Source organism: Triticum urartu, chromosome 2A (assembly GCF_056163025.1).
Source record: "Triticum urartu cultivar PI428250 chromosome 2A, HENAU_Tu73, whole genome shotgun sequence".
Lineage (NCBI taxonomy): Eukaryota > Viridiplantae > Streptophyta > Magnoliopsida > Poales > Poaceae > Triticum > Triticum urartu.
In genome coordinates this window covers 519,724,691-519,745,179 of record NC_141874.1, presented here as the reverse complement: position 1 = coordinate 519,745,179, position 20,489 = coordinate 519,724,691, and the positions used below count along the sequence as shown (strand labels likewise).

The 20,489-nt window shown below is 43.7% G+C and overlaps 5 protein-coding genes across 8 annotated transcripts; 3 read left to right on the top strand and 2 right to left on the bottom strand.

The window, feature by feature from the left end:
* The first annotated feature begins 1,990 nt into the window (after positions 1-1,990).
* LOC125541746 (putative 12-oxophytodienoate reductase 12) lies at positions 1,991-3,827 on the top strand. Its single transcript, XM_048705087.2, has 4 exons — positions 1,991-2,112; positions 2,378-2,658; positions 2,807-2,959; positions 3,052-3,827. The coding sequence occupies exons 1-4, from the start codon at positions 2,054-2,056 to the stop codon at positions 3,669-3,671; spliced, it is 1,113 nt and encodes a 370-aa protein (XP_048561044.1). The 5' UTR covers positions 1,991-2,053; the 3' UTR covers positions 3,672-3,827.
* An 849-nt stretch (positions 3,828-4,676) lies between these two features.
* On the top strand, positions 4,677-7,504 carry LOC125538394 (putative 12-oxophytodienoate reductase 11). The gene is made up of 5 exons (XM_048701648.1): positions 4,677-4,858; positions 5,632-5,772; positions 5,897-6,027; positions 6,294-6,470; positions 6,734-7,504. Exons 1-5 carry the CDS (start codon positions 4,800-4,802, stop codon positions 7,324-7,326), a joined length of 1,101 nt encoding a protein of 366 aa, XP_048557605.1. The 5' UTR covers positions 4,677-4,799; the 3' UTR covers positions 7,327-7,504.
* Positions 7,505-7,641: 137 nt separating this feature from the next.
* On the top strand, positions 7,642-13,532 carry LOC125538397 (MADS-box transcription factor 26-like). Of its 3 annotated transcripts, none has more exons than XM_087544221.1 (7): positions 7,642-10,451; positions 10,931-11,238; positions 11,334-11,415; positions 11,677-11,738; positions 12,127-12,355; positions 12,468-12,509; positions 12,977-13,532. In XM_087544221.1, exons 2-7 carry the CDS (start codon positions 11,057-11,059, stop codon positions 13,070-13,072), a joined length of 693 nt encoding a protein of 230 aa, XP_087400347.1. In that variant the 5' UTR covers positions 7,642-10,451; positions 10,931-11,056; the 3' UTR covers positions 13,073-13,532. The 3 variants fall into 3 exon arrangements, with proteins under 3 accessions (XP_087400347.1, XP_048557610.1, XP_087400346.1); XM_048701653.2 differs by having other exon boundaries at positions 7,642-11,238; positions 12,127-12,229; positions 12,314-12,355; XM_087544220.1 differs by having other exon boundaries at positions 7,642-11,238.
* A 26-nt stretch (positions 13,533-13,558) lies between these two features.
* Positions 13,559-15,883, bottom strand: LOC125538396 (GTP-binding protein YPTM1). The gene is made up of 8 exons (XM_048701652.2): positions 15,397-15,883; positions 15,221-15,293; positions 15,052-15,099; positions 14,889-14,936; positions 14,565-14,636; positions 14,318-14,473; positions 14,026-14,129; positions 13,559-13,929 (listed from the first exon to the last, which is right to left on the bottom strand). The coding sequence occupies exons 1-8, from the start codon at positions 15,408-15,410 to the stop codon at positions 13,824-13,826; spliced, it is 621 nt and encodes a 206-aa protein (XP_048557609.1). The 5' UTR covers positions 15,411-15,883; the 3' UTR covers positions 13,559-13,823.
* Positions 15,884-16,020: 137 nt separating this feature from the next.
* Positions 16,021-19,783, bottom strand: LOC125538395 (Thioredoxin family protein). 2 transcript variants are annotated; one of them, XM_048701649.2, is made up of 10 exons: positions 19,432-19,780; positions 19,270-19,308; positions 17,740-17,860; positions 17,582-17,643; positions 17,283-17,350; positions 17,061-17,110; positions 16,819-16,888; positions 16,616-16,736; positions 16,421-16,537; positions 16,021-16,299 (listed from the first exon to the last, which is right to left on the bottom strand). In XM_048701649.2, the coding sequence occupies exons 1-10, from the start codon at positions 19,681-19,683 to the stop codon at positions 16,204-16,206; spliced, it is 996 nt and encodes a 331-aa protein (XP_048557606.1). In that variant the 5' UTR covers positions 19,684-19,780; the 3' UTR covers positions 16,021-16,203. The 2 variants fall into 2 exon arrangements, with proteins under 2 accessions (XP_048557606.1, XP_048557607.1); XM_048701650.2 differs by lacking the exons at positions 17,582-17,643; positions 17,740-17,860 and having other exon boundaries at positions 19,432-19,783.
* Positions 19,784-20,489: the final 706 nt, after the last annotated feature.

The window sequence follows — 20,489 nt, the reverse complement described above, 5'->3', positions numbered from 1 at the left end:
AAGGAGGTAACAAGAGCTCCGGAGGTTCTAAATGGAGGTGTCTAGGAGGTTCGATTAACTAGGGTTTTACAATGGCTATCTTTTGATCGAGTTCGAAGGATCAAAGTGGAAGAGCTCAGAGGCTCCAGGCAGTGGGAAAACATAGACATAGTGAAAAAAAACAAAAAACCTTTTTAAGGCTTAGAGATCAGTCTTTAATCACATGAGAAAGAAGTTCATGTTAGAAACTTTGATCCCATTTTGATACTATATGCATACCTATGGACTCAGTGTGATCTTGCATCACTAAAATGAAAAGGCTAAGTCCTTGGGTTGGCCAGAGTTTGTTGTTTAAGAAAACGAGGGTTCTTGACTCATTTATATTGTTGCACTTTGGGGGAGCTAATCTTCAATGGACTTGGTAATCATTAGTCCCTTAAGATATGTTTACATTAATTACCAAAACCCATGTACGTAGGGGATTAGGTTGCTCTTTCACGCATATTATTTCACCATATTGTGTTAAGTATATTTATATGACAGCTGAGAGAAACCACATAGGTAGATCATTGAGATTTTCCTGACGCGTGCACAAACGGTGGCAACGACGACGGCTAGAGTTTTCGTTCAAGCCATCCGTGAAGCGATGTGGGGGAGATACGGGTATGGTAAGTAATAGGTAGTAGTTGTACATGGACCATTGGGACTTCTTTAATGTGCCATCAGACATGAAATGTGTCACATGTCTACAAAGCGCATATCTCAATGTGAGGGTAAATGCACAAACAAGCAGGAGAGCGCTAGCACCTGTAGACACTTGCAATAGAGCTTTTACCCTTTAGGCTTCACGTCACAAGCGTCACATAATGCATCCCTCACCTACCATATCGTTCATCAGTACCAATTTATTTCTTCTTGGTATATACATATCCCGATATCACAAATTAATGAAGCAGGTAACAGTTATGCGTGGAACATTGGAACTTCTTCAATGTATATGAATGTATCACAACATCTATAAGGCTCATATCTCAATGTTCAGATATATGCGTAGACAAGGTGGAGCGTCAACACCCGTCGATACTTGACAAAGAAGAGCTTTCGACCCTTCAGACTTTAACATCACAAAAGTCGTATACCACATCCCCTACCTACCACATCGTTTATCTCCCATTTTGTTTCTTCTTTCTATATAAGTATCATTGCATTGCGTATTGGCATAGATTTAAATGGATCATATCCTAGTTGTGTATAGAACATTGGAACTTTTTAATGCATCATTAGATCGAGGAATGTGTCACAACGTCTACAAAGTTCATCAGGGTCAAAAAATGTCTACAAAACTCTAAAAAACGTCTACAAAGCTCATATCTCAATGTTAGGATATATGTGCGCAGGGGCGGAGACAGGCCACAGGCCCCCAGGGCCTGGGCCCGGGGCGTGAGGCCCTACTCCTTTGGTGACTGGAGCATTACTAAGACGTGAGGCCCAAATCCAATAACAGTTCTTCAACGCAGCCCAAGGCCTGCTACTGGCCTGGCTCCACCCATGTATTGTGCGGACAAGGGGCGAGCGTCGTGACCCACCGACGCTTGCTAGAAGAGCTTTGACCATTTGGGGTTCATCATCACAAGCGTCAAGTAACGCATCCCTCACCTACCATATCATTTACTGCCCTAATTTATTCTTGTCGCTATATACATGTTACCGCTCACAAATTGCCTAGGTTTAATGGATGAAATACAAGTTATGCATGGAACGTTGGTACTCCTTCAATGCACCATCAGAGATGAACGCGCCACAGGTCTACAAAGCTCATTCCTAACGTTAGGATATAATGTAGGCGTGACAAAAGGGGGAGCGTCAGCGCTGACAGGCACTTGCAAGAAGAGGTTTGACCCGTTAGACCTTAGCATGCATGACAAGTGTCGTATAACAAATCCCCCACGTATCACGTCGTTAATTGCTTCCAATTTATTTTCTTGCTATATAAGTAAGTACCGTCGTATTGCAAATCGCAAGACACTTGAAAGTACTCACATTTCAAAGAGAAGAAGAAGGAAGAACAAGGTCGATGGAGCCCATTCCTCTCATGACTCCCTACCAAATGGGCCCATTCGAGTTTTCCCACAGGTGAGTAACACGGCAAACTTCCCAAGCATCAATTCGCATCTGATTTGTCTCAAAAAATAAATAAATCAATTCGCATCTGAAAGTAGCAGTGAACATCATGGACCCAGATCTTGGTAATTTCTTCTTCTTCTTTTTTGAATGTTAGCAGAAAAAACTGCTAAATTCGTTGAATAGATAGAAGGTTGGTCTAGTTTATAAGAGAAACCGGACGGAAAAAACTGCTAAATTCGTTGAAGATCTCGCTAATTTCACTTCCTTCATTCAGGGTCGTGCTGGCGCCGATGACGAGGTCGAGATCGTACGGCAACTTCCCGCAGCCGCACGCCATGCAGTACTACGCGCAGAGGGCCACGGAGGGTGGGCTCCTCATCTCGGAGGCCACCGGCGTGTCGGCCGACGCGCAGGGGATGAGCGCCATCCCGCACACCCCTGGGATCTGGACCAAGGATCAGGTCCAGGCATGGAGGCCCATCGTGGACACCGTGCACGCCAAGGGCGGCATTTTCTTCTGCCAGATCTGGCACGTTGGGCGAGCGTCCGACATGCGTAAGATTTCTGTTGTCGCTGTCCATTGCACTGTAGCTGCTGCTGTCAGTTTCTTTTTCTTTTTTTTGCGGTTGAGCTGCTGCTATCAGTAAAAAGAAATAGTTTAGCATGTTCTCAGCTCTGATCTTCTGTCTGTGTTGACCGTCAGAGCAAGAACCCATCTCCAGCACCGATAAGCCGATAGAGAGGACTCCAGAGAACTACTCCATGGACTTCTCCACCCCCAGGAGCCTAACCGAGGAAGAGATTCCCGATATCGTCAATCAGTTCAGAATTGCTGCCCGCAATGCTCTTGAAGCCGGTAAGTTCGTTCGCTAATCCAATTCGCAGATGGTTTATGCTCCTGCTTGAGATCGAGGTTCTAATGCATGCGGCATGCGTGCATGCATGCAGGGTTCGACGGGGTGGAGCTGCACGCCGGGAACGGCTACCTGCTGGACCAGTTCATGAAAGACAGCGTCAACGACCGCGCCGACGGCTACGGGGGCAGCCTTGAGAACCGCTGCCGCTTCACCCTCGAGGTGGTGGACGCCGTGTCGAACCAGATCGGGCCCTACTGCGTCGGCGTGCGCCTCTCGCCCTACTCCAGCTGCCTCGGCTGCCGCGACTCGGACCCGGACGAGCTGGCCGTGTACATGGCCCGGGAGCTGAACCGACGAGACATCCTGTACCTCAACGTGGTGGAGCCCGAGATGTCGTGGGAGGGCGACGCCGGGGCGCTTGGGGCGGGGCATCACAGGCTGCAGGCGATGAGGGACACCTTCGACGGGACGCTGATGGTCGGCGGAGGGTACGGCAGGGAGGAGGGGAACTGCGCCATCGCCGAAGAGTACGCCGACCTGGTCGCCTACGGCCGCCTCTTCCTCGCCAACCCCGACCTGCCGGAGAGGTTCCGGCGGAACGCGCCGCTGAACAAGTACAACCGGGCGACGTTCTACACCGACGACCCCGTCGTCGGGTACACGGACTACCCGTTTCTCGGCCAGACGTCCAAGGGGAATGGCATGATGTAGCAAAGATGCATGCATGATACCTAAGGAACTGTGTTGCCGTTCCATCAGTGTGGCTTCTTCTTTTATTATTTCTACTAGTACCGTCGTATCAACTATCAAGAGAACAATTACCGTGCTTAATAAAAGGCAACACCAGTTGGATGTTTTCGATGATTACACTCGTTTCTTTTACTGCCGTTGCGTCTTTTTGCTTAGCATTTTTTTTTGTAGACTGACTTCTCTGCTTACCTGATTTGCACAAGAGGGAAACATTTGGGGGGACTTTTTTAGCAGATTTTTCTCAAAAAGAAAATGGGCAGAAATTAAGCGCGCAAATTAATATTTTTGTCCTTTACTCCTTTTTTAAGGGGTGCTTGTCTTTTACGCCTTTTTTTTAGCAACGTTTTTTTTTAGAAGAGCCTGTCTTTTACGCCTATGAGATTTTTTTTTGAAGGAAATAGCCAAGCTTTATTCATCGAAAGCCACATGAAGTGGGATACAGGTCAGGTCATGGGATTGGCCAAACCAAACGTGGCGTCCCGGACCCAAGGAAAGAGAATGCTTAGCTAACTTATGAGCTTCTAAGTTGTTCAAACGACCTTCAAAACAAAAATTACATAAAAAGGAGATTAGAGTTACGCCTATGAGATAGATAATCGAAGCCATCTGGGCCAAGGTGGCGGATGAGCCTGGTCGCCGCTTGGGCTTGCGCACGACAGCTTAGTAACATAACCTAGCCCGTGGGCCGTCGCGCTTATTATACTCCTAAAAAAGCTAAATGGTACTCACCCCTCTCAAAAAAAGCCCAATGGTCCTCCGCTGGATCTGGATGACTGCAGCAGTGATGTCGAAGAAGTGTGTAGTAGTTTTTTTTTCTCTTAACTCGAAATAGTGTGTGGCCAGCTCTTCCTCCTGTGATCTTGCAAGCAAAACGTGCGTCAACAATCGTGGCAGGTTCACTGAACCAAGTTTTTTGAAAAGGACATGTCACCGCGCCCAGAGTAGTACTACTAGTAGGAAAAGTCTTCTTTCCCTAGTCCACAGTAGAGAGCAGTACGCCCGGCCGCCACAGCTTTCATCAACATAAAGGCCCACCCCCACGAACGGGCGGAGGAAGGGCGGAAGGGGGCAAGGAGCAGACCAAGGAAGATGAGCAAGACTGCCCTCCTCACCCCCTACAAGATGGGAAGGTTTGATCTTTCCCACAGGTCCGTCTTTTCTTCTTCCGATCCCACTCGATCTCTCTTTTCTTGGTACGGAAAACCCCAACCGGCCGCCGATGTTTGTTAGTAATCGCCCAAGAATCGATTCTTTTAGGTCTTCTATTTAGGCGATTCCTGCAACAGGGAAACCAATTCGGGTGCTAAAGCTCCCAACCGCACTAGTTTTTTCAGTAAGGAGGGTTTTTCTAATCCCGGACATGACTCGCGAAGGATCTTTATTGTCATGTGGATGTTATGCACTCCTGCTTTTTATCAGAGGCTCTTCTTGTCTGGATACTGCTGTCCTGCTGTTGTTCATATCTTGTTTTATTTTACCATCAAGAACCGAATTTAGCCCAGTGTTTTAACCCCCCATGATAATTGAGGAAGGAAGCATCTATGCTGAAATCTTTTATTTAGCATGCATTTTGTATTTATTTACAAGGGAAGTGTCGATCCGAAATTTTGATGTTTCTGAATGAACATGTGGGATGATATTTGTCAAGTCAAATCATCTGTCATTACTGGACAATTATTCCATCAATAGACCCTAACTTTTAGGAGTTATTTAATACCAATGAGTACGCACCATCTAGAAAGTGTGGTCAACAATCAATTTTCGTCTGATGAATTGCTGTCGAATATGGGAAGGAGTGTGTCCCTGAAATTTCTTCGACTGTGCATATGGACTTGTCCCTGAAAAAGGAGTCCAACACATTCTGCCACTCAGCTTTACCTGATGATCCACTTGCCTGAGGTCTTTCCTTTTTTCTGTTTAGGGTAGTTCTTGCACCACTGACAAGGGAGCGGTCCTTCGGAAATGTTCCTCAGCCTCATGCCATACTGTATTATCAACAGAGAACAACCAAAGGAGGCCTTTTGATTGCTGAGGCCACTGGAGTTTCAGACACTGCTCAAGGGTGTGTACAACATATCGTTAGGCTGTGGCTTTTGATATCTTAGTAGTCATAGTTTCAGTTTCCTCTTTGCAGTTGTATTACTTTTAAAGGTGATATGTTTCTTGTTACACTGTATGAATGCTAGGTACAAAGACACTCCTGGCATTTGGACAAAGGAGCAAGTAGAAGCATGGAAACCGATCGTGAATGGGGTTCACACAAAAGGAGGAATATTTTTCTGTCAGATTTGGCATGTAGGAAGAGTCTCCAATCACAGTAAGTTTACTAACTCTAATATAAGGTTGTCTGAATTGTCATCAAACCAAATGTAAGCACAATTATGTCGCAAGCAATAATATCTCAAATGGATTTTAGATTTTTGGTTCAATTTTTTTATGAACATTCTGTACGATTATTCACCATTTTATGACACCATGAGTTGCCTCATGTTTTTTTGTTAATAAAAATACATTAGCAACCCCATAGTCATCCTTGTAGCCCTGCTTGTATTTCACTTACACATGTTCGTTATCTCTATGCAGCTTTTCAGCCTAACGGGCAGGCTCCAATTTCGAGCACTGATAAGCCACTCAAACCTGTAGTTAGAGCCAATGGCATAGATGTGCCTACAATTTCAACTCCTAGGCGGCTACAGACTAATGAGATTCCTTTGGTAATCAACGATTTTAGGGCTGCTGCTAGAAATGCAATTGAAGCCGGTAAGTACCTTTTGGTTGGTAATGAACCCCCTTTAGTAATCTTTATCTCTCACATTTGTGCTCCAAATGTTATGCTGAAATTATATATCATACAAAGTTCAGACTTCTCATTCAACCAAATTAGTATCAGGAGAAAATTAGCATACACTTGTTCTCGTTAATGTTCTGCCTAGTGCCTAACAGATACCTACTGAATTCTTCGACATCGCCCTGACTGTTGAAGAAGAGGGATCACTAACCTCAATGCCTTGTATGGTGTGTAGGATTTGATGGTGTTGAAATCCATGGAGCTCATGGTTATTTGATTGATCAGTTCTTAAAGGACCAAGTCAATGATCGCACTGACAAATATGGTGGGAGCTTAGAGAATCGCTGCCGCTTTGCATTGGAAGTAGTTCAAGCTGTAGTTGATGAAGTTGGAGCTGATAAGGTTGGGATAAGGCTCTCTCCGTTTGCAAACTATTCAGAGGCATCCGACTCAAACCCAGAAGCTCTAGGCCTATACATGGCACATGCACTAAACAAATTTGGAATTCTCTATTGTCACATGGTGGAACCACGGATGGTGAATATTGGTGAGAAGTTTGAAACTCCCCATAGTCTTCGCCCCATAAGGGATGCTTTTAAAGGAACATTTATTGTAGCTGGGGGATACGACAGGGATGATGGAAATAAAGCAATCGCCGATGACTATGCTGATTTGGTAGCATATGGGCGCTTGTTTTTATCCAATCCTGACTTGCCTCGGAGGTTTGAAATAGGTGCTCCTCTCAACAAGTACATAAGAGATACTTTCTACCTCTCTGATCCAGTTATTGGATACACTGATTACCCATTTCTGCCGTCCGATGTCTAGATGGGCCTTTCAGGAATGAATCCCCACCCCATCAGATCATCTACCTCATGTATCAGTACTATGTTAAAGGAATAAGGTCATTGATTTCAATGCTCATGTGTATCGGCACGGTATGGATAAAATATGTAATCATCATTGCAATTTAAGAAGTGCAAGCTGGAAAGCAAATTAAGAAGTCTGATTTCTTGCCAATCCCACACACTCAATACTTAAATTGGTGCAACAGAAATTCCTGATTATGCAGGAAACTGGAAAAAAATGCTATTAGGTTACCTTGTGAATCCAGCATAATCATTAGAACTTTGGTTTTGGCATGTTCCCATTATAAACCCGCCATCTCTTGTAAATACTTTGGTTTCTCTTCTCTCTTAATGAAAGGCAGCATCCTGCCAGTTGCTTGCAAAAAAAAAATCAGCAGAACTATGATTTTTTGCACCTAGCCCAATACATTCAATAGCTAAATTGGTGCAACAGAAAACTTCAGTTGTTGTTTAATTTAGAACTTAGCAAGATTTTCATGATTTAAACCCTTTAAGTGGTTAGATCTAAATTTCACTGTTCAGTTAAATGTAGATCTTCAGTTTCTGTTCTAATCTGACAAAGTTGAACCTTGGTCTCCTTCAAATTCTTTAAGTGAAAAAAGAGAAGAGGATCTACTACACTCTCAAGCTTATCATAAAAGTACTTGTGCAATAATGTTTTGGAATGATTATCCCTGATATTACCTGACATTGTCTCAAGTAAATATCAGGCTCACAGATTAGGGAATCTTATTCTGAGCTTTAATTGTTGATATCGCCACCTACAGAATAGTGAAAAGCAGCATTATTAGTATGTATATAAAAATGAAAGCTATGTGATGGCCAATACTTGTGGTTCCTTTGGCATCACAGACATGTTAGAAATCTTCCTTTGGAACTTTATCGCCTGTGTTGATTTTTTAATGTAGTTTTAATAGAATTATAGCTGTCACATTCATTTTGTGGATGATGTATCATGTTCAAGGAAGAGCTTTCAATACCCTTCTGTATCAAAAGTGAGGTTCAGATGCACTACAGCACACAATCTTATTGGTTGTTTGTTTATTCGTGAACAAATCTTAGTTATTCTCTTCAGAGGCCTGTTATTTAGTGCAAATTTATGGTTTTGTTAGTGAAGACTAATATTAGGTGCCTCACGGCTGGAATAGTTTTCAAAGAGATTGCTAGATAAGCACGAATTTCGGCTATGCCTTTTACGGTTTTCTTTCATGTAAAGAAATTTCTTAAGATCAGGCAACCAAGACTTCTCTTCTCTCTCACAAAGTAAAGAATGCAAGTAATGTTATTATTTGAAAGATTAAAAAAATATCTAGCTTGAAGATCCTGCTAGTTTTTGCTAAATCAAATTGTTTTCTCAACTGATATAGGGAGGCAACTGCAATATTTGAAAATCCTATCAAACTAGTGATAGGAGTTCCAGAATGAACTTTCTGTGACAGAGAGCTGAAAACTTAGCAACTGTTCACTTTTTTTAAATCTAAATATGTAGCAATCATGGTACAGGTGAGCAGGCATGCCTAAAAAATACATTTGCATTGAGAAGTAATAGAATATGAACTTGTGAAGCTCGATATTGTGCAAAGTTACAGTATTCCGGCAAGATACAACAAAGGAACATCACTAGACTTATGTTGAAATTTAACTATTGTTCCATCATGTGATGAGCCTGGTGGCACCTTTCTTTTTCAAACACTTCAATTGAAAGGAAGCGGCTAGTTGACACTCTTTCCTACCTGTTATCTATCAACATAGCCACATCGGTTTGTGCCTCTTCAGTGGATGGTATAACCTAAAGAACATTTGCTAGACTCGAAAAAAGCGACAAACAAAAAATCATCAGCTTTGCATTTGTTCCTTTGTCGGGGAGTAATTATTCTCTATGCTTCTTTTAATTTTTATATGTTGTTACATTTTAATTATATCTGGTCTATATCTATGGCATTACCTAATGAATTAGTTTGGATAATGGCAGAGTCACCCTTCTACCTTGTATATTATCTGCTTATTGATTTGAGTATTCTATGAAATTCCATGTCGTAAAAAAAATCATAACGTGTAGGATTCATGTACTTGGTTCACCGCTGTTTCTTCATCCCTCATATGTAAGTGATGCATGAAACCTATCTATTTCTGAAAATGCTGTGTCTCGTACTGTTACAACTTGTCTTAACAGTACTCAAAGGGGCACCTTCCTTGCTAAGCAAAACATGTTTTCATAAGATGTACCTATTTTGGCCAGGGAATCCTGATACTTAACATTCACAATATCAAATAAAAACAAAAAGTAATAGATCCAATCAACACAGAAGTTGATGATAAAGGAAGATACTTCATTTTGGAGAACCGATTCGGGTTCAGTTGGCTAATGGCGTCACACCGAGCCCACCCACATTCGACTCTCACCTCCGTGGATGCTCATATTTTGAAATGCTCAAAAATGCAGTTTTAGGTTCTTAACTAAAGTTCTTGATTTCATTGGACTTCCCGAGATTTGATGAATGATAGAGATAGAAATATACTGCACTGCTGTGCCTCTGTAATGTGACTGACCACCTTGACTTTGACAATACTTGAGGACAACTGGTCTGGAATCTGGATCTAAAGCCATTTTAAAGTGTTCATGAAAGGGGTGGTCCTGGTGAACTGCCATCATGATTTCATATGAGCTAGCCATCATAACTTTGGTCAATTAAGATTTCGCTCCAGTTGTGCATGTATAAATATGTTATTTGTTCCTACTGCAAGTTTCTTGCTTTATTCTTCTTGTATTTGCTACTTCTGGAGTGGCAGACATGTCATGTTTGGATCTACTAAGTGCACTAAGCAACCTCTTCTCAACTGAACATAATGGTACAAGAACCAGCTAACTGTGATTAGATTATCAGCAGGTACTTCTTTTTATTGGACATTATTTTCAATTGTTCCAAGTAAACTTGCAGATAGGATGGAGTATACCAGACTCTTTTGGTTGGTGTTGGAATTCTATAAAAGACAGAGTCATGAAAACCAAGTGAACAAAACAAAATAGGTTGCATGACACTTAACAGTAACATGTAGTGTTGGCTTCACACTTCGAATTGTACGGTACGCATTTCTTTTAAAACTCTTCAGAGGATTGTAGAATATATCGTGTGTCATTCCTATTTTTATCATTCTTTAGTCAGATGGCGGCAAATTGAATATGAGCGTACAAGAAAGGAAATTGTAGAATACTAGAGTTTAAAATGTTATTCTGACCTTTCAAACTAGAACAAAGCCTTAACAGTGTAAAGTGTAAATGCCTTTACATCAGACATATTCCTCACTAAATATTCATTGTAATCATGGGCCACTAGATTATCTAGCATGGGGCAGTACAAGCAACATGGATTTTATATATTACAAGGAATTCAATACACTTTGAACAAGCTGTAACATATGCCCTTGTACAAGGTAGCTATTTAGTCTACTTTGTGAATTGCAACAGTGATGTGTTGTTTGACTCTTCCACAACCTGCAAGGACTGGCCTACCAATTATTCCTTGTCCTCAGGAGCCACAATAAAATGCTCACATCCATGACAGGTCTAAATCACCATTTGCCTCAAGTGCGAGAGGAGGATCCAGAGTCCAGTTGCAACAACCTCAGAAGCTAGTCCAAACTAGTGGGAGGTTGTGTGCACAAACCAGAAGGTAGACTGAAGAATAGTAATGGCTCGTGGTAAGGTTCAGATGAGAAGGATAGAAAACCCAGTGCACAGGCAGGTCACCTTCTGCAAGCGGCGAATGGGCCTTCTGAAGAAGGCAAAGGAGTTGTCCGTTTTATGTGATGCTGATATCGGTGTCATGGTGTTTTCTCCTCATGGAAAGGTTTATGAGCTAGCTACCAACGGGTATGCATCCCTCTCTTGTTAAGTGATTTAAAGCCAACTCCAGAAAATATATATGTTTTAATTTGTTCATATGTTTTATGTCTGAGATGTATTAGGAACATGCAAGGCTTAATTGAGAGGTACAAGGGTAGCAACACAGAAGCACATGGTGAAAGTAGCGAGCAGAACAAACCCGAGGTCAGGAGAAGAAATCACATGGTTTATCTCATAATGACAATTGACAAATAGCACTGCAAAGCTATGCATTCGAAATACATTATTTGTATTAAATACTGCATGGTCATTTAGTAAGAGACCTTTGGTTTGGCGCACTGCCCACGATTTGTTCATCAGCGCGCATGAATCTTGAGTTACATTATCTTCGACATAATTACTAATATGTAAAGTTACTTCTACATCTAGTTCTATTGAGGTGCTGGCATTCTTCTCTCATTGCAGGTAATACAGCAAGAGGTACTACTCTTAAGGCAAGAAATTGACTTGCTTCAAAAGGGCTTAAGGTAATCAGCTGTGTTATATTTATATGTAAACGGTGAAGCAATTTCATGTCTTCTGTCTGAGCAACTGGCATAACTTCGTTAACTTGTGCTTGAATGACGACATACCTACCCTTTGTGCTATGCTGATTCGGAAGAGTCCATTAAAAAGGACAATCATCTTTCGTGATACACCAACCGTTTACTATTGGCATCAAATTTAGTTTTTTAAGAGGTGTTATAAAATATAATAAAATGAGAAGCAGTAGCACGTGGTTTAGTAATACAGGCTGATGGTCCATATTAAACTGGCAAGATTCCATTAGAAAGATTTCAAATACTATGGAGGTGCAAGATAGAAGTATAGTATTGGGCACAAGACTGATTGACAGAAGTAAGCACATCCATGCAGGTACATGTATGGAGAGAATGATATAAACCACATGAATCTCAATGAGCTGCAAGCCCTGGAGAGTAACCTTGAAATTTGGGTACACAATATCCGCTATACAAAAGTAAGCTATATCTCCTTCTCCGCACAAACTAAAATCTTTTCAGAAATGATTATTTTTAATATACTGCCCCTTTCTGCTGAGCAGATGCAGATCATATCTAGGGAGATTGAGATGCTCAAGACCAAGGTTGGCTCCGCACGAAATTTTATTCCTCGAATGAGATTTTTTAAACTTGCTTGTAGAAAGATGAGCACAGCAATTCCCTTCACCGGTGTCTTTTTGTGCCTCTGTTTTGCAGGAAGGTATACTGAAGGCTGCAAACGACATACTTCAAGAAAGGGTACTACACTCTAACCCAGATTCATTTAAAAGAAACTGCACTATTTGAGATGTTACCTTTTGATTTTAGGATAGCGTTCAGATCAGTTTAAGCGTTTAGAATCAACCAGAGCACGGTAAAAAAAAGCGGGGAAATCGACTATATGAATAGTATTACCTCCGTCCCAAAAAGCTTGTCTTAGATTTGTCTAGATACGGATGTATCTAGATATATCCGTATCTAGACTAATCTAAGACAAGCTTTTTGGGATGGAGGGAGTCTTTTATATTTTATAACTATGGACCTAAATATTTGTTGGCAAAAGGTAGTTTTGCATATGCTTCAGGGATGCAAGTGGTTCAGCACTTTGCATCCCTCTACGCTGGTATTCTAATTAGTGCAGCCCTGCTGCAGCAAGAGGGACCTAACATAACAACATTTTTAAACAGACCAACATTATTTTTAATGTCTTGATCTTGTTTCTGCAGATAATTGAGCAGAGCGGGATTCTGGACACCGGCAGCAACATGATGATGCCACAATTTCCCTTCCAGCGAACCATGGAGGGTGGATACTACTTCTAGCCTAAACAACCAACCTATCAAGCTATCTCGCCTGTTCGGGTTTGAGTTCAACAAGGCTACCCTTTATGGAACTCACATAACCTTATGTGTGCCACTTCATGTTGTAAAAAGGAGAAAGAAGATCAGCATCTGTCGATGTACATGCTTTTTCATATGTAGATTCGTCCTCTTTCAGATTGGACTGTTCGCAGATTGCATGATGTTACTGCAGTTTCCCCTCCAGCTAACCATGGAGAGGAGTACTCGTGTAGCCTGAATGACCGACCTATCCAAGTTATCTCCTAGTTCCGATTTGAGTTCGACAAGGCGACCTTGCAAGGACGTCTCATAGCCTTGTGTGATGTGTCTGCCACTTCATGATGTAAAAAAGTACAAACAAAACCTGCATCTGTATCTGTATCTGTATCTGTATCTGTACAAGCTTTTGCATATGTAAATTCACTGTCTTTCAGATTGTTCAGTTAGCAGATTGCAATATGGCTGATATGTTATAACTCTGGTTGCTGTGCTGATTAGAGAACCATCGAAATTACAGAATTTCCTGACATGATTTCGACATATGTTGCTCCACTGAAAGATCGATACGAACATGCGAATTCACTTACTGATACAGTTTGCAGCTAGCTAAAAAAGTGTTCCAAAAGGCAAGGAAGAAAGAGGTTCACATTTGGCAGATGCCATTTTCATCCTGATTCCTGGAAGGTAGCTGCGCCGCTGGGATGCTTTACCCTCCCTCGAGTCCGATCTCGAGTCATGTTGAACAGCAGCTGCTCTTCTGCTTGTGCTGCTGCTGCTGAATTGGCTGGCCTTTCATCTGGACCAGATTGGATGCCTTCCTCTCAAGGCCTCCAGCTTTGCTGTGGATCAGACACACAAGTTTAATCAGCATAAGCATTCCAAAAACAAAAACAAAAACTGAACATAATAATGCGAAAGCTCATTTGCTCTTCTACCTCTTCTTGATTGCTGCAGACATTGCCAAAAAGGCCTCTTCCACATTGATGGACTCTTTAGCACTTGTTTCTAGGAAAGGAATACCCATCTCATCAGCATAGGCCTGCACTGATTTGCATTGCCCATTTAGCTTAAGAAAATATGCAACAAAACAAGTTCAGCATCGACAGACGAGGAATTGATTCATTTTCCACAGGAACACGACGAATTCCCGTGCCACAAGTATACAGACAGAGCCTAGTTTATGATGAATCAGTATCTCGAATGCAAAAGGGTAGTTGGAACTGTGACCTGTGCCACCGCAGTATCGACGACCCTGCTCTCAGCCAGATCACACTTGTTACCGACAAGTAGCTTGCGCACGCTGTCGTTGGCGTACTTGTCGATCTCGCTCAGCCATTGCTTGACATTGTTGAAGCTCTCCATGTCCGTGATGTCATAGACAATCTGGATACAACGAAACCAAAAGTTTGCTGAACTGTGGTGGGTAAAAGTTGCAGTTTTTGTTGTTGTTTACGGTTGGGGAGATGAGACTTACGATGATCCCGTGAGCTCCTCGGTAGTAGCTGCTTGTGATGGTTCTGAACCGCTCCTGTCCTGCTGTGTCCCACTGTTGTAAATGCAAGAGATACTGATATGAGATGAGATTGTGAGCATTACGGTTTCTGCTTTGCGCAATTGTTTCCGCCGGCAGTAGAATGCAGTTTGTATGTTTGTGATGCAGGAGTTTGATGGGGAATCAGTTCATTTCCAAAACACAAAAAGTTGATGGTTGCAAGTGACAACATATCCCTTACGTGATAAGTAGCAAACTTTGAAGGAGATGCAAACTTGTGAAGAAGAATAGGGATTAATCACTTACAATCTGCAATTTGATGGTCTTCCCATCCATCTCGAGAGTGCGGATTTTCTGCACACGTGCGTCAATCAATGGATCAGAGAAGAACCAAACATAGGATGAGAAATAACCAGCGAGAGAATCATGCTCCAAGAACACAGCTGCACTGCGAGGAGAAGCCACTCACAAAGTCAACGCCGATGGTGCTAATGTAGCTGTCCACATACGAATCGTCCTGGATGAAGAAGAAAAATCAGGACCATGTTTTTATGTGTGATGTTGAGAAGGAAGATGGCGCCATTGGTCAGTCCATCCACCCGCATTGCAAGGAGTAGTAGTAGTAGTAAGAAACTCACGGAGAAACGGAGGAGGAAGCAGGACTTGCCGACCGAGGAGTCGCCGATCAAGAGGAGCTTGAACAGGTAGTCGCTGCACCCAGGACAAGAGCGGCATTTCTCAGTTCACCAGAGCAGAACAGCCACGCAATTAACGGGAGATGTACATACACGGAAACAGAACGGGAGGAACTCACAACTCGTTGCCCATGATGCTTCCTCCCTCCTCCTCCCGAAAGGAAGATGACCAAGAACGGAGCAGGAAGTCGGAGACGGAGAGATTTGGCCTGTGGGCTAGAGGTGGAGAAGAGGCTTCTCAAGGGTAGAAAAAGGTTACGACTCTGAGTGCACTAGGGCAAACTGATCTCCCGGCGCACTTGTTTTTTGTTTTTCCATCATTGATCCCCACGCACGCAGGCAGGCAGGATCATGACGTGGAACTGCTCCCTCCCTGCACATGACCCTGATTCAGTTGACTCCCCCATTTCTTTAAGATTCATGATGACAAAGCATCCATCACGGGCGCGTCGCGTGCCTTTGTTGGTACTCAGACCTAGTACAATCAATATTGATTCTTTTTTTTTCCTTTTCTTGTAGCGTCATGTAAAGAAGACAACCGAAAGATGCGGACAATGGCAATGGCATGATACATCGCCGTTGAACCGCTGCAGTGCAGTGCCATCTCTCTCATGTGCCGCGAGTCTTGTTCGGTTGCGCAACCAAAGGCTGCTCCGCTTTAGCTCACTGTGCGTGCGTGCGCAACCGCCGTGCATACCGTTTTTTTTCTTTCTGTTTTTCTGATATCGTGAGAGCCATGCCAGTGCCACGCACCGAGATCTTCCCATACCATTACCATATACTGTATGTTGAGAATTCTAAAACCCACTGATACTTCAGAGCCAAGCTCCGTATCACGGCAAATATACACGCTTGCTCTCTTTCTACCGGAAAAAAACAGCCTATCTGACAGGTGTCTGCATATTTGCCGAGATTTGAGGGACAAGCTAGCCGCCCAAAGAGTACTGCTGAAACAAGTAGGACAGTATCGTCTTGTGATCGCCCGACCGGAACCCGGTGTTTGGATCCATCAGATACGGGACCTGAAACACAAACGGATATCAAGCGCGTTATCACATAGTAGCATTACTTTTGCAAATCAGCCTCTTTCGATGCTGGCAAATTCTTTTATACCATTGCACTTCAGCATCGCTCTCAATTTACCTGCTTAGAACCTGCTAAGCTCAGCAGCGAACTCATCTTCGACGACCCCTCTCCCACGTTCTGGAGAACGTAAGGGAGCTCCAATTCACACAGAGCCTCACGGACAATCCTTGCGTACTGAATCACCCACGTATATCAGAAGAAAATATAGCTGACTCCTTGCAAAAAGTACATCGAGGAGAGAAGGGTTCCTACAGTGTTGTTCTCAAATGAGAAGAGTTCCAGCTTCTCTGCAGGTATCACGCCGGCTTTGCTCCACATTGTCATCCCTCTTCCAGCTCGAAGAAGAGTAGGCACCCATCCTGTGAAAATTGTACTGCAAAAAGCTTGATGATATCATAGGATGACTGGAATCGACAAGTGAAGGAAAAGATATTCAAACAAGCAAAGTTGGATACCTCTCAAGGAGGCCAAAAGAAGGGCTCTTTCCTTGTCCATACTGTTTGAACAGGTACTTCACAATGTCTCCTGCACATTCAGGGCACATATCAGTATCTAACTATACAAACACGAAGGAAGTCAAGTTAAACATAGTAATGGAAACTATTGTTTTGTATGCCAACAAATAAAGAGACCTTGCATGGTACTACCCACTGTCACCGCCACCCAAAGGAAGGACTAGCGAGCAATTGGATCTTACCACTTTCATACATTGTGACACCAGTACTTGCATCAACAAGAAGTGGAAACCTGTATAAGTAGGAACAAAAATTCACTTCCATGGCCGTAACGGGAACATGAGAAGAAATGGTCCATATTAATGTAAAAAATGTTAACCATGAATGCAGATTTTATGAAGTTTCCAATCTGCATTTCTGTTCAACTGAAGCTATAAGTAAATGCAGAATTGATGAAGACATACTGCTCGTTCCCTCCAATTTTCCTGACCACATCTCTATGCCTCAGTGATCCTTTTGGGCAAGGATAAACCTGCACTTTTTTAGTATTTGGGGTAAAGTTATCAAGTAGCAAAAATACCAAATTACAATATCATGTTAATAGTCCAAAGGAAAAGCAATTTAATCCTTGACATATATTGCCACGCAACTATAATTCAATTCCCATCAAGGAGAACTGTGATTTTCCTAAACATTGATTTATAATCACACAATACGGTTGTAGGAACGAATGAAGAGGCACTATAAAGAGATGGTTGAACACCTCCGCAGAAAGATCAAGCTCAGTCATGGCCTCCCTGACTCTCCTACAGAAGGGACATGCTTCTATCGGAAAGGTAATAAAAGATGCGATCAGTACATTCTGAAATTACTAGTTTGACATGCCACGAGGCAGAACCAACAGAAAGAAAGAACAATTACCAAACTCATACAGTTGAAGAGTCGGAGCACTCGTTGGTGTACCAACTCTTTCTGTACTACTAGCTGCAACACTTGATCCCCATGGCAGTCTAGCTAAACTTGAAAGGGAAGATGTGGCCACCTGGCAAACAATAAAGAGTCAATTACACCGGTGGTGCTAGAACTTGACGTAAACGGTCACTTTAGTGCTAGAACTTGTGGTGTACATCAAAATGGTGCAAAAACTTGGCTTGGGCATGCAAATACGGTGCTAATCACGTTTGTATACGGCAGCGACGCTGACGAGGCTTGCCATGTGGCGCGGGGCCTGCTGTCAGTGACAGCACAATGCTTTTTTGCGAAATCACCTCGATTTTTTTAATTTTTTCCACAGAAAAACCCCGGACAAAAAATCACCTCGCCTTTTTTATTTCTTCCATAGAAAAGCCCCCAACAAAAATGGCAAGGTCAGCAATCGACCTGACAACCTCTAGTAGCCTGCGTGTGCAGCCCATCCAAGTCGTCATTTGTGTACACTAAAGAAAGAATCTTTATATATCAACATAAATTAAGAATTTTATTTTTTCGAAAAAAAGTATGCAGACGCTGAAATTCAAACATACAAGCACAAAATGAGAAAAGCCAAACATGTTCAAAATGGGCCGCACTAAGTTCTGTCCGTTTTAGCCGACGAGCACATTCTATTGTAGACATAAAGAGTGACTACCCCTAAAAAAATATAAAGAGTGATAAGCCTTTATTTAGCCTGCTTGTTTACCTCAACTGCATCTCTTTTCTGGAATTCAAACATTAATTTATGTTGTTTAACTATTGGATATAAACCGTGTGTATCCTGAACTGACATCCGGCGAGATTCGGATCAGTGGCTACATGCACACTCATTTAGCCCGGTGTCACAGGTTTGAGGCCTGAGCAGATCGTTTTTTTGCTCAATTAAAATGTGTTCTGCTGATGGCTGGGACCTGTTTGTCAGGTGCTTTTGCGAAAAAAACGAGGCGGTTTTCGAAAAAAGAGCACGCACAGACCTCTTCTTCACTGTTTGGTCGATGACAGCGGGCCCCGCGCCACGCGGTCGTATATAAACGCGATTAGCATCGTATTTGCACGCCCGAGTCAAGTTTTTGCACCACTTCGATGTACGCCACAAGTTCTAGCACTAAAGTGATCGTTTGCGCCAAGTTCTAACACCATAAGTGTAATTGACTCAACAATAAATTAACAGCAGATGGTCGCTGAGAGGCAGGTGGACAACTTTTGCACCAATTACAGTATTAGAATAGAAGTTTGCTCCCACAGGGTATTCATATGGTAACAATTTCACCTGTTGCTACCATTTCAGTAAACTCTAGGTTATAATCCAAGTCGTCTATTTTTCAGTGCTTTTTGTTTTGTTTTGTTTTCCTTGTGATGCTCTCATGTAATGAGTTCCTGTGCTGGTCATTTTTCTTCCCTTCTACTAGTGTCGATGTAGGATTTTGCGAATACAGTACCATTCAGTCTGAATGTGCCAAAAAGTTATACGAAGTTTACCTCCACGATGTCATTCCGCTCTTGAGAAGGATCCCCGCCCTGCATTTCAGTTCACAAAAACCACACATTTTTAGCAAACAAATCCAAGTTCAGTGGAGAAACTGTAGCAGTTAGTTTTTTATTTATAAAGAAAACCAACTGCAGCAGGCAGCAGCTAGTTACCCCGAAGAACTTGAGAAGCGGGCACAAGAACGACAAGACGCTGGTGGTGGCGGGGGCGGAGGTGGTTTCAGTATTCTCGCCCGGTTCCGCGCTCGGAGGCTGCGCTCGGGTAAGGGTGAGCGCATGGGACTGCGGGCGCCGGTGGGGAAGGCGAGGTCGAGTTCGGGCTCGGGCAGGAGAGCGCTTCGGAGGTGGGGCTCGAGATGCAGGGCGGGGGTGGGGATGGCGGGTGGAGTGCGCGAGGGGCAGCATGCTGCGGCCTGCGGGCGCGAGCGGGGGCGTGAGGCGAGAGGCGACTCGGGAGCTTGGCGGGCGTCACCGGCGTGTGGTCGTCGTCGCGGTTCGGGGGACTGAAGCTCTGGTTGGGATTAGTCCTGGCCATGGGCAGCCCAGCCCGAACAGCCCGACCCGACCCGGCCCGAAAAAGCCCGGCCCGACGCTGCTCACGGGCCAGGCCTGGGCCTAGATTTCAAGCCTGAAGGCAAGGCCGGGCTGGGCCCAGGCCCGCCGTATTTGCGTTTTCTCGAAGAGGCCCGGCCCAAGGCCCGTCGGGCTTTTACACGGTCAGGCCGGGTTTGGGCCTGATTTTCTAGGCCCGATGTCCGGGCTGGGCCGGGCCCAGGCCTGGGTTTTTTTGTTGGACTTGGCTAGGCCCGGCGCGAGGGCTGGCCAGATATAAAGTTGGGATGGTTGTGTCGCGATTTACGGACCTGCATACGAGGTGGCCAGTGCTAGCAGCCGGTCGGTCGATCTAAACTCTCGATCAATCACCTGCCTAACACCATTGGATGAGTATACGACCATTGGATTATGTTTCCTTCCTGCGCTTCATCTTCTCCTACAGTCAACGCATGAGGAAAAATCTTTTTCCGCCTACGGTAGGCTAGACGTCAGCATAGCAGGCTCATGCGTCTGTACCCCGTTTCACCGCCCCTCGGTCGTTGCGGTCACCCTTGCAGCCGACTGCCATGCTACGCAGGTGGTGTAGGTCGCAACACCCCGTTGTCGTTGCCGTAGCACTAGCGCCCCCTCCGCCTCGTGCATGTAGCAGCCACCGT

Coding starts and splice junctions, on each gene's coding strand:
- LOC125538397 (XM_087544221.1), top strand. CDS start 11,057: ATGGCTCGTGGTAAGGTTCAGATGAGAAGGATAGAAAACCCAGTGCAC. Junction 11,739..12,126: donor TTGCTTCAAAAGGGCTTAAG/GTAATCAGCTGT, acceptor ACATCCATGCAG/GTACATGTATGGAGAGAATG. Junction 12,356..12,467: donor TTGAGATGCTCAAGACCAAG/GTTGGCTCCGCA, acceptor TCTGTTTTGCAG/GAAGGTATACTGAAGGCTGC.
- LOC125538395 (XM_048701649.2), bottom strand. CDS start 19,683: ATGCTGCCCCTCGCGCACTCCACCCGCCATCCCCACCCCCGCCCTGCA. Junction 17,351..17,581: donor AGCTTGATCTTTCTGCGGAG/GTGTTCAACCAT, acceptor AAAAAAGTGCAG/GTTTATCCTTGCCCAAAAGG. Junction 16,300..16,420: donor GCTTAGCAGGTTCTAAGCAG/GTAAATTGAGAG, acceptor TTTGTGTTTCAG/GTCCCGTATCTGATGGATCC.
- LOC125541746 (XM_048705087.2), top strand. CDS start 2,054: ATGGAGCCCATTCCTCTCATGACTCCCTACCAAATGGGCCCATTCGAG. Junction 2,113..2,377: donor CCATTCGAGTTTTCCCACAG/GTGAGTAACACG, acceptor TCCTTCATTCAG/GGTCGTGCTGGCGCCGATGA. Junction 2,960..3,051: donor CCGCAATGCTCTTGAAGCCG/GTAAGTTCGTTC, acceptor GCATGCATGCAG/GGTTCGACGGGGTGGAGCTG.
- LOC125538394 (XM_048701648.1), top strand. CDS start 4,800: ATGAGCAAGACTGCCCTCCTCACCCCCTACAAGATGGGAAGGTTTGAT. Junction 4,859..5,631: donor AGGTTTGATCTTTCCCACAG/GTCCGTCTTTTC, acceptor TTTTCTGTTTAG/GGTAGTTCTTGCACCACTGA. Junction 5,773..5,896: donor GTTTCAGACACTGCTCAAGG/GTGTGTACAACA, acceptor TATGAATGCTAG/GTACAAAGACACTCCTGGCA.
- LOC125538396 (XM_048701652.2), bottom strand. Junction 14,937..15,051: donor GCACCATCGGCGTTGACTTT/GTGAGTGGCTTC, acceptor GCACGTGTGCAG/AAAATCCGCACTCTCGAGAT. Junction 14,130..14,317: donor TCGATACTGCGGTGGCACAG/GTCACAGTTCCA, acceptor AAATCAGTGCAG/GCCTATGCTGATGAGATGGG.